This window comes from Phoca vitulina, unplaced genomic scaffold, assembly GCF_004348235.1.
Source record: "Phoca vitulina isolate PV1807 unplaced genomic scaffold, GSC_HSeal_1.0 scaffold2, whole genome shotgun sequence".
NCBI lineage: Eukaryota > Metazoa > Chordata > Mammalia > Carnivora > Phocidae > Phoca > Phoca vitulina.
Window position 1 is genome coordinate 26087026 of NW_022589705.1, and position 12526 is coordinate 26099551.

The 12526-nt window shown below is 37.0% G+C and overlaps 1 protein-coding gene across 6 annotated transcripts in view; it reads left to right on the forward strand.

The window, feature by feature from the left end:
* The window catches only part of HFM1 (helicase for meiosis 1), a 112658-nt gene that overhangs the window by 38765 nt on the left and 61367 nt on the right, over window positions 1–12526 (forward strand). For all 6 annotated transcript variants that reach the window (XM_032423989.1, XM_032424006.1, XM_032423976.1 and 3 more), the window contains one exon: window positions 2430–2510. In XM_032423989.1, the coding sequence (XP_032279880.1) occupies window positions 2430–2510 (81 nt within the window). The remainder of the gene's footprint in view (window positions 1–2429; window positions 2511–12526) is intronic.

The following is a 12526-nucleotide window of genomic DNA, read 5'->3' on the forward strand; positions in this document are numbered from 1 at the left end:
AGAAAAAATTTTAGATCCACTAAAAATATTTAGCCAATTTTGGGGTACCTCACTGTCTCAATTGGTAGAGCATGCAACCCTTGATCTTGGGGTTGTCAGTTTGAGCACCAGAGCCTCACATTGGGTACAAAGATAACTTTAAAGGGGGAAAAAAAAGGATCAAGGAGTAGACGTCCATCTACAGAGCAGCACTCCTAGTCTAGACCTTCACTTGGTGTAGATCTGAAAATATTTAGCCAATTTTAATTTATTCTCTACTTGGATATACACATATGGCATATTAAAATGCAGAGATAAGGATGAAGCAGTAAAATTATCTTGATTAAAGAATAAATATATTGCTGAAGCAAGGTGCTAAGCAATAGCATATATTCATAATGGTGCTATTGAGAAACAGATCTATAAAATAGTTGTATTATCCTTTATTTACTGATCAATTTTATAATGGAGTTTTTAAAACATATTTTTTGATCATAATGATCAAATACACCAAGATAGTCCAATATAGTCTTGCTATATTCTGATAATTGTAATGATTTAACTTTTGTTAAATTAGCAGAACCACAGTTCGTATTTGCCTTATCTTTAGTCATTATAGGGTAGCTAAGTTTTACCTATAAAGAATAGCCAAGTTTATTATATAACTGAATATAATATTTTGGTATCCCTGGAGATCTGCTTTAAATCTCTTAGGAAGGATCCTTAGCATTTCTAAATTTGGTTATACTTTCTTGCTCAGGATCCACCAGTAGTTCCCTTATCACTCTTAGAATAAAATGCAAACTTTCACCAGAGCCCACAAATCCACCTTGATATCTCCCTGCCTATTTCTCTGGCTTCATCTCTTGTCATTTTCCCCCTCTTTCATTCTGTTGTTTCTAAATCGGATCTCTTGCTGTTCCTAAAACACACCAAACTTGTTTCCACATCAGATCCTTCCACTCTTTTCCTTATTCCTAGAACACTTCTCACATATTTTACTTGTGGTCTCCACCTTCATTTCATTCAGATCTTTGATCAAATATTAACTCCTCAGAGAGGCCTTCTTGGACTACCTTAATTAAATCTACCTCTTCAGAGAGGATGGTAAAACAATTTCCATGATATTATTGCTGTTTTCCTTTTCTTGGAAAGGTGACATGCTTATGTTGAAAATTAGGATGAATATATCCTTACTATATCAGATATTACATAGCTTTATATCAGAAATACATAAAAAGTTAAAACCTAAAGAATTCTTATTTTCTAGGTCCTTTCTCTCAGCTTTATTTTCTTTCATAGTACCTTTCAATGCCTGAAACTTTATTATTTATTATTAAATTCTGTACTGTTTTCTTCCATAAAATATAAGTTCTGTAGAGAAGAAACCTTGTCTTGCTTACTGCTGTAAACCTAAAGCTTAGAATAGTGCCCAGTATATAATGTAGTAAGTATTCTTCTTTGACTGATTAACTTATTGCGTGTTAATAGTGGGTAATTAAGAAAATTGGCAAAAACTTCAAAAGCCTTACTTAACCAAATACTTAAAACTTTATCAAGCTGCCTAAGTGATGTTGCTTAAACTGAAGTGTTTCTCAAAGAATTTTGCCTTTTAAGGGCTGTGTTTTTGTGAGTGGCTCCTCTAAGATTGAACAGGTTGTGGCATTCCCACTCCCTGCTCTGAATTACCTTCAATCTTATGGGCTTTATAGCATAGAACAATGGGAGCACTGTGGGCAGCAGGCTACTACAATTGCTCTGATCTTCATCAGTCAGTGAGAGCTGAACTTGCATTACTTCCTGTTCAGAGGTTCCTTCCAGGTAGCAATAGTAGCATGTTAGAGATGCTAAAGTAAGTACTAAAAGCATCAGCTGAAATAGTCACAAGTGGTTGCCTCAAGAGTGTGGCAAACTCAGAGGAGCGAAAAGACTGGTGTTTTTTGAACAATCTTTGTAGATCTATTTGAATATACTTTGTGTGTATATATCTTTGATAAAAGTTAAAAAAAAAAAAAAGAAAAAGAAAACCAGGCCACATTGGACATCAGATAGCAGGGTGGTTACATAGACCTGGAGCAAGTAACCTAGCTTCTCTATTTCTTTGTTTCCTAACTTGTATATGAAATAATATTAGTACCTACCTTGTTGTGTTATTATGAGAATTAAATGAGGAAATACAAATATCCTCATTTAAAATAAAAAGTTCCAAGTTGTAAATGTTATTTCATAACTTATTTTGATAATTTATATTATTGTTACTGCTAGAAAATCTTTTTAGCCTATTAACTGGCTCTTTTATTTAATGAATATTTCCTTACCACTTAATTAGGGACTATAGTTTTTCCCACAGCAAATATATAGAAACAGAACTTTAGCATATTTGATTATAAACTCTATTTTGTGCTGCCCCCTTATCTTAATAAAATAAAAATATGTTTATTATTGGACAGAATTATGTTTGAAGAATCTGAATGATTTATCATCTCTGGACTTGATAACGATGGATGAAGATGTTAATTTCAAACCAACTGGTAATTTTTTTTTAAAGATTATTTATTTATTTGAGCAAGAGAGAGAGAAAGCACCAGAGAGGGGAGGGTCAGAGGGAGAAGCAGACTCCCCACTGAGCAGGGAGCCCGATGCGGGACTTGATCCTGGGACTCCAGCCAAAGGCAGACGATTAACCGACTGAGCCACCCAGGTGCCCCCCAACTGGTAATTTTTACATCAGTTAGTAAATTTAACAATTGCTTAAGACTAAGACTAAATGTTAAATAGTTAATATTAAAAGACATTCAAAAAACAAAAAACAAAAAGACATTAAAAGACATTCAAAAAGCAAAAAAGATGAAGTAATTTTTTTCTGATGTTTATTAAATAATAACTGTCAGGGGAAAAAAAATAAAAAAAATATGTTCTACTAAAATTTAGATGATACTAAAATTAAATTGTGGTCTCAGTTGTCTCAGCAGGGTATCATCATTGTTAGCATGATATATTTATGTAAGAGTCCTATTTATAAAACTATAGAGCTTCTTTTTGACAGGTCCTTTGTTTTCACTGATTCTGGTGACTTTTGGCAGAGAATTGAAATATTCAAATCTTTGGGTCACTTCAAACCTCTTATAATCCTTGTAGATACTCTTTTGCCAGTTCTTAATTATTCAAACATTGGTTATCCAGATGGTTACTTGGGCTCCTTTTCTCTCTCTCTTTCTCTATTTCATTCTAGTTAGAGTACAATAGAAGAGACAAAGAATGGTTTGTAGTTTTTAGCACTCATGATTAGAAGTTTCTTGGGGGAGCATTTATTTTGGGGGGGGAGGAGCAAGATGGTGGAGGAGTAGGAGACCTAAATTTCGTCTGGTTCCAGGAATTCAGTTAGATAGTTATCAAACCATTCTGAACACCTACAAACTCAACAGGAGATACAAGAAAAGAATAGCAGCAATTCTATGAACAGAAAGGCGACCACTTTCTGAAAGGTAGGACATGTGGAGAAGTGAATCCGAGTCAATATTTGGGAAGATAGACCGTGTGGGGAGGGAGCCTCCATCAGCTGGCTACCAGCAAATGATAGAGCAGCGGAGCACAAAATCAGAACTTTTAGAAGTCTGCTCCAGTGAGGGACATCACTCCAGCAGCTAAGTGGGGGGTGGAACCCTCGCTGGGACAGTGTGGTCTCAGGACCCTCGGGGTCAAAGAAAGACAGGGGGTGCCTGAGTGCGGCAGAACTCCCGGGTATTGGAGCAGGGAAGCCAGCTGCAAAGACGGAGCCGAGGAGTGAGCTCTCAGCTCAGGGTTGCCAAAAACCGTGATCCATGGCACAGTCAGGCCACTGCTCTTTGAGCAGGGACCCAACAAAGGGCAGATCCGGGGAGACTCCCCTTCCTCCCGCAGGAGGAGCAGCATGGGAGCTCACCACAGTAATCTGCTGGGTTTGGAGACTCCAAACGGGATCATGTGCCAGAGATAGAAACACTTGGTCACAAGCCGGGTGAGCACAGAGTGCAGCTGGGGACCAGGGAAACAGGAATGATTGACTACTTTTCTCTGAGGGACTACTGAGGAGTGGAGCCCCAAGCTCTCGGCTCCTCTGGGGCGAGAGATTGGGAGGCCGCCATTTTCAGTTTCATCCTCTAAAGCTGTACAGAAAGCTTTCGGGGAACAAAAGCTACCGAGAGCAAACCCGAGCAGATTACTTAGTCTGGCCCCTGGCAAGGGCAGTGCAATTCCACCTGGGGCAAAGACATCTGAGAATCACTACAACAAGCCCCTCCCCCAGAAGATCAGCAAAAACATCCAGTCAAGACCAAGTTTACTGATCAATGAGAACTGCAAAACTCCAGTGCTAGGGGAATACAGCACATAGAATTCATGGCTTTTTTCCCCATGATTCTTTAGTCTTTCAAAGTTAATTTTTTAAATTTTCTTTATTTTTTCTTTTTCTATTTTTTTAGTTGAATTTTTCTTCTTTCTTTTTCAACCAACATCTTATCTTATCAAGTCCTTTTTTAAAATCTTTTTTAATTTGCATTTTTACAGTCATATTCTATCCCTTCATTGTATTTAATCTTATTTTTTGTATATATATAAGTTTTTCTTTCCTTAAAGTTTTGGGATACAGCTTCTTATAACAGACCAAAATATACCCTAAATCTAGTGTATGGCTTTGTTCTAGTCTCCTGCCTGATCACATTCTCTCTCTCTCTCTCTCTTTTTTAATTTTTTTTCTTTCTTTTGCCAACCAGCTTCTTATCTCATCAATTCCTCTTTTAAAATCTTTTTTAATTTTCATCTTTACAGTCATATTCCATCCCTTCATCGTATTTACCCTTATTTTTGTATATATATGTTTTTCTTTCTTTAAAATTTTGGGAGGCAGTTTCTTCTAACAGACCATAATACACCCAAAATCTAGTGTGTGGCTCTGTTCTATTCACCAGCCTGATCATATTCTCCCCCCACCATCCCTCCGGTTTCAGGTCTCTTCTGATTTGTTTACTGTATATTTTTCTGGGGTTGTCGTTACCCTTTTAGCATTTTATTCTGTCATTCATCTGTTCTTCTCTGGACAAAATGACAAGATGGAAAAACTCACCTCAAAAAAAAGAACAAGAGGCAGTACCAATTGCCAGGGACCTAATCAATATGGATATTAGTAAGATGTTGGAACTAGAGTTCAGAATGATGATTATAAAGATACTAGCTGGGCTTGAAAAAGGCATAGAAGGTACTAGAGAATCCCTTTCTGGAGAAATAAAAGAACTAAAATCTAACCAAGTTGAAATCAAAAAGACTGTTAATGAGGTGCAATCAAAAATGGGCTCTGACTGCTAGGATAAGTGAGACAGAAGAGAGATTTAATGATATAGAAGACCAAATGATGGAGAATAAAGAAGCTGAGAAAAAGAGATAAGCAACTACTGGATCACGAGGGGAGACTTCAAGAGATAAGTGATACCATAAGACGAAACAATATTAGAATAATTGGGATCCCAGAAGAAGAAAAAAGAGAAAGAGGGTCAGAAGGTATATTGGAGCAAATTATAGCAGAGAACTTCCCTAATTTGGGGAAGGAAACAGGCATTAAAATCCAGGAGGTACAGAGAACCCGCCTCAAAATCAATAAAAATAGGTCAACACCTTGACATCTAATAGTAAAACTTACAAGTCTCAGAGACAAAGAGACAATCCTGAAAGCAGCTTGGGACAAGAGATCTGTAACCTACAATGGTAGAAACATTAGATTGGCGACAGACCTATCCGCAGAGACCTGGCAGGCCAGAAAGGACTAGCATGATATATTCAGGGCACTAAATGAGAAAAATATGTAGCCAAGAATACTATATCCAGCTAGGCTGTCATTGAAAATAGAAGGAGAGATAAAAAGATTCCAGGACAAACGAAAACTAAAAGAATTTGCGAACACCAAACCAGCACTACAAGAAATATTGAAAGGGGTCCTCTAAGCAAAGAGAGAGCCTAAAAGTAACATAGACCTGAAAGGAACAGAGACAATATACAGTAACAGTCACCTTACAGGCAATACAATGGCACTAAATTCATATCTTTCAATAGTTACCCTGAATGTAAATGGGCTAAACACCCCAATCAAAAGACACAGGGTATCAGATTGGATAAAAAAAACAAGACCCATCGATATGCTGTCTGCAAGAGTCTCATTTTAGACCCAAAGACACCTCCAGATTGAAAGTGAGGGGGTGGAAAACAATTTACCATGCTAATGGACACCAAAAGAAAGCTGGGGTGACAATCCTTATATCAGACAAATTAGATTTTAAACCAAAGAGATGAGGAAGAGACTATATCATACTTAAAGGGTCCATCTAACAAGAAGATCTAACAATTGTAAATATCTATGCCCCTAACATGGGAGCAGCCAATTAATAACAAAAGCCAAGAAACACATCGACAGCAATACAATAATAGTAGGGGACTTTAACACCTCCCTCACAGAAATGGACAGATCATGTAAGCAAAAGATCAACAAGGAAATAAAGGCTTTAAATGATACACTGGACCAGATGGACTTCAGAGATATATTCAGAATATTCCATCCCAAAGCAACAGAATACACATTCTTCTCTAGTGCCCATGGAACATTCTCCAGAATAGATCACATACTGGGTCACAAATCAGGTCTCAACTGGTACCAAAAGATTGGGATCATTCCTGCATATTTTTGGACCACAATGCTTTGAAACTAGAACTCAATCACAAGAGGAAAGTCGGAAAGAACTCAAATACAGGGAGGCTAAAGAGCATCCTACTAAAGAAAGAATGGGTCAACCAGGAAAGTAAAGAAGAATTTAAAAAATTCATGGAAACAAATGAAACTGAAAACACAACTGTTCAAAATCTTTGGGATGCAGCAAAGGTGGTCCTAAGAGGAAAGTATAGAGCAATACAAGCCTTTCTCAAGGAACAAGAAAGGTCTCAAATACACAACCAAATACACAACCTAACCCTACACCTAAAGGAGCTGGAGAAACAACAGCAGATAAAGCCTAAAGCCAGCAGGAGAAGAGAAATAATAAAGATCAGAGCAGAAATCAATGAAACAGAAACCAAAAGAACAGTAGAACAGATCAACGAAACTAGGAGCTGGTTCTTGGAAAGAATTAATAAGATTGATAAACCCCTGGCCAGACTTATCAAAAAGAAAAGAGAAATGACCCAAATAAATAAAATCATGAATGAAAGAGGAGAGATCACAACCAACACCAAAGAAATACAAACAATTATAAGAACATATTAGGAGCAACTATATGCCAGCAAATTAGATAATCTGGAAGAAATGGATGCATTCCTAGAGATGTATCAACTACCAAAACTGAACCAGGAAGAAATAGAAAACCTGAACAGACCCATAACCACTAAGGAAATTGAAGCAGTAATCAAAAATCTCCCAACAAACAAGAGCCCAGGGCCAGATGGCTTCCCAGGGGAATTCTACCAAACATTTAAAGAAGAATTAATACCTATGCTTCTGAAACTGTTCCAAAAAATAGAAATGGAAAGAAAACTTCCAAACTCATTTTATGAGGCCAGCATTACCTTGATCCCAAAACCAGACAAAGACACCACCAAAAAGGAGAATTACAGACCAATATATCTGATGAACATGGATGCAAAAATTCTAGACAATACTAGACAAAATACTAGACAATAGGATCCAACAGTACATTAAAAGGATTATTCACGGGGGTGCCTGGGTGGCTCAGTTGTTAAGCATCTGCCTTTGGCTCAGGTCATGACCCCAAGGTCCTGGGATCGAGCCCTGCATTGGGCTCCCTGCTCAGCGGGGAGCCTGCTTCTCCCTCTCCCACTCCCCCTGCTTGTGTTCTCTCTCGCGCTGTGTCTCTCTCTGTCAAATAAATAAATAAAAAATCTTTAAAAAAAAAATAAAATAAAAAATAAAAGGATTATTCACCATGACCAAGTGGGATTTATTCCTGGGCTGCAAGTTTGGTTCAACATCCGCAAATCAATCAATGTGCTACAATACATTAATAAAAGAAAGAACAAGAACCATATGATCCTCTCAATAGATGCAGAAAAAGCATTTAACAAAGTACAGCATCCTTTCTTGATTAAAACTCTTCAGAGTGTAGGGATAGAGGGTACATACCTCAATATCATAAAAGCCATCTATGAAAAACCCACAGCAAATAATCATTCTCAATGGGAAAAACTGAGAGCTTTTCCCCTAAGGTCAGGAACATGGCAGGGATGTCCACTATCACCACTGCTATTCAACATAGTACTAGAAGTCCTATCCTCAGCAATCAGACAACAAAAAGAAATAAAAGGCATCCAAATTGGCAAAGAAGTCAAACTCTCACTCTTTACAGATGATATGATACTTTATGTGGAAAACCCAAAAGACTCCACCCCAAAACTGTTGAACTCATACAGGAATTCAGTCAAGTGGCAGGATATAAAATCAATGCACAGAAATCAGTTGCATTTCTATACACCAACAACAAGACAGAAGAAAAATTAAGGAGTCAATCCCATTTACAATTGCACCCAAAACCATAAGATACCTAGGAGTAAATCTAACCAAATAGGCAAAGAATTTGTACTCAGAAAACTATAGAATACTCATGAAAGAAATTGAGGAAGACACAAAGAAAGGGAAAAACATGCCATGCTCATGGATTGGAAGAACAAATATTGTGAAGATGTCAGTGCTACTGAGAGCAACCTACACATTTAATGCAATCCCTATCAAAATACTATCAACTTTTTTCAAAGAAATGGAATAAATAATCCTAAAATTTGTATGGAACCAGAAAAGACCCCGCATAGCCAGAGGAATGTTGAAAAAGAAAAGCAAAGCTCGTGGCATCACAATTCCGGACTTCAAGCTCTATTACAAAGCTATAATCATCAAGACAGTGTGGTACTGGCACAAAAACAGACACGTAGATCAATGGAACAGAATAGAGAGCCCAGAAATGGACCCTCAACTCTATGGTCAACTAATCTTTGACAAAGCAGGAAAGAATGTCCAATGGAAAAAAGACAGTCTCTTCAACAAATGGTGTTCGGAAAATTGAACAGCCACATGCAGAAGAATGAAACTGGACCATTTCCTTACACCACACACAAAAATAGACTCAAAATGGATGAAAGACCTAAATGTGAGACAGGAATCCATCAAAATCCTTGAGGAGAACACAGGCAGCAACCTCTTCGACCTTAACCACAGCAGCTTCTTCCTAGAAACATTGCCAAAGGCAAGGGAAGCACGGGCAAAAATGAACTATTGGGACTTCATCAAGATAAAAAGCTTTTGCACAGCAAAAGAAATAGTCAACAAAACCAAAAGATAATCGACAGAATGGGAGAAGATATTAGCAGATGACCTATCAGATAAAGGGCTAGTATCCAAAATTTATAAAGAATTTATCAAACTCAACACCCAAAGAACAAATAATTCAATCAAGAAATGGGCAGAAGACATGAACAGACATTTCTCCAAAGAAGACATACAAATGGCCAACAGACACATGAAGAATGCTCCACATCTCTTGGCATCAGGGTAATACAAATCAAAACCACAATGAGATACCACCTCACACTGGTCTGAATGGCTAAAATTAACAAGTCAGGAAACGACAAATGTTGGTGAGGATGCAGAGAAAGGGGAACCCTCCTACACTGTTGGTGAGAATGCAAGCTGATACAGCCACTCTGGAAAACAGTATGGAGGTTCCTCAAAAAGTTGAAAATAGAGCTACCCTATGACCCAACAATTGCACTACTGGCTATTTACCCCAAAGATACAAATGTAGTGATTTGAAGGGGTATGTACACTCCAGTGTTGATAGCAGCAATGTCCACAATAGCCAAACTATGGAAAGAGCCTAGATGTCCATCAACAGATGAATGGATAAAGAAGATGTGGTATATATATATACAATGGAATATTATGCAGCCATCAAAAAAAAATGAAATCTTGCCATTTGCAATGACGTGGATGGAACTAGAGGGTATTATGCTAAGCAAAATAAGTCAATCAGAGAAAGACAATTATCATATGATCTCACTGATATGAGGAATTTGAGAAACAAGACAGAGGATCATAGGGGAAGGGAGGGAAAAATGAAACAAGACGAAACCAGAGAGGGAGACAAACCGTAAGAGACTCTTAATCTCAGGAAACAAACTGAGGGTTGCTGGAGGGGAGGCGGGGGTTGGAGGGTTGGGATGGCTGGGTGATGGACATTGGGGTGTGTATGTGCTATGGTGAGTGCTGTGAATTGTGTGAGACTGATGAATCACAGACCTGTACCCCTGAAAAAAATAATACATTATGTGTTAATAAAAAAACCCACATACTTATTTTGGGGAAAAAAAAAGTTTCATGGTGGAAATATTGACTTCATTATTTCAAATTAATCCTTAATAGAAGTTGGGAGCTATAGAAAAGTTTTTAAGAAATCAGAATCCTACTGTTAGCATTTGACATGTATCCTTCCATTTTTTAATGCATTTTTTATATATTTGCAACCATAGTTTAGAAATGTATGACTTTGATCATGTTTTTACTTGTATTTAATATAAGGTTTTAAAATTTTTTCTTTATCTCTGTTTTTTTGCCATTTTAATTACTATGTGTCTTGGTGTGGACCTCCTAGGGTTGAATTTTTGGGAGGATCTATGTGCCTCCTGGATCTAGATGTCTGTTTCCTTCCCCAGATTAGGGAAGTTTTCAGGTATTATTTCTTCAAATAAATTTCTGCCCCCTTTTCTCCCTTTTCTTCTCAGGTCCCTATAATGCAAATGTTATTACACTTGAGGGAATCACTGAGTTCCCTAAGAGTATTCTCAATTTGCATAATTTTCTTTCCTCTCCTTTGCTCAGTTTGGTTACTTTTTGTTACTGTCTTCCGTTAATTTGTTCCTCTGCTTCATCCAGCCTATTTATTCCATCAAATGTATTTTTAATTTCATTTATTGTGCTCTTGATCTCTGATTGGTTCTTTTCATCTATTTATATAAGGTTAAGTTTTTAAAGCAATTTATTGCCCTTACTCTTGGCCCTAGATATATAACTGTTTTTTCTTTCTCCCATGGTCCTTCTGATAAACATAATTTTGTTTGTGAAAATTATCTTTTGTGTATTCTAGGGTGTCTCATTAGAGGGGGCATGAGAATCATTAATGTAACTTCATCTATTCTTTAGGTACTTTCACTCTCAAGAATCTAATTCCTACTATCGTTCCTTCCCTGTGGAACTTCTTGAATACATGGATACCATTCCTTCTACTCTTGAATATACCAAATAAATGATCTATAATGATCCTTCTCCATCATCAGTGACTATTACCTGACTAATTTTCCTCTTAGTAATCTTTTAATTTTCCTCTGCTTTAGCGATCTCTCTTTGCTGACCATTTTGCTTTACTGTGGGTTTCTTGAAGTTGCAGACCTTGGACCTTCATTCCCAGTTTATGATTATTTTCTTAAAAACATGATTTACCTTCAAGCTTCAGCTACAGTCAATACATAAATGAATTCAAAACTGTAATTTTGATTTTGGTTCTCACCTTCTTTACAAAATTTGTGCTCAATTTTCTTTTTCTTTTTTTTAGATTTACTTTATTTGGTTTTTTTTAAGTTTTTATTTATTTATTTGAGAGAGAGAGTGCAAGAGTGAGAGCAAAGCAAGAAGAGGGAGGGAGAGAGACAAGCAGACTCTACTGAGCACAGAACCCATGCAGGGCTCGATCCCAGGAAACTGAGATCATGACCTGAGCCAAAATCAAGAGTGGGACGTTTAACTGCCTGAGCCACCCAGGTGCCCCAGTGCTCAATTTTCTGTTGGAAGTCTTTACTTACATAAATAACATGAAACTTGACATCCAGAAGCATGTAACAGTTAATTTGACTTGGAATACTGCGAAATGGAATGAACATAAAAGTTGGGTTCCAAAACCTGGATTTCACTTCCAATTCTACCACTTGCTAGCTGTGACCTTATGCTCACTGAACCTTAGTTTATTCATCTGCAAAACAGGAATATATTATGTGTCCTACTTACATTATTGGGTTGTTGTGATGATCAAATGGGATAATCAATGTAAAAAATTTTTACCATAAACATGAGTTGTTGCTCTCTTTGTCCAAGGTTAGAAAGTATATCTCTGTCTATATATTTGCCTATCATTCTCAATAGCATAACCATTTTGCCAAGCTTAAGATTATGAAATATTTGATATCTTTGATTTCTCTTTAATTCTTCTGTCATTCCATGTCCAGGCTATACATATACATGCATATTATATATATATGTGTATATATATATATACACACACACACATATATATATATATTTACACGCACACACACACAAAGTTGATAGATGATAGCTAGCTAGCTAGCTAGATAAATAAAATTTATTGTAAGTAGTTGGCTCACATGAGTATGGAGGCTTAGAAGTCCCAAGATCTGCAGTCAGTAAGATAGAGGTCTAGAGAGCCAATGGTATAGTTCTAGTCTGAGTGTGAAG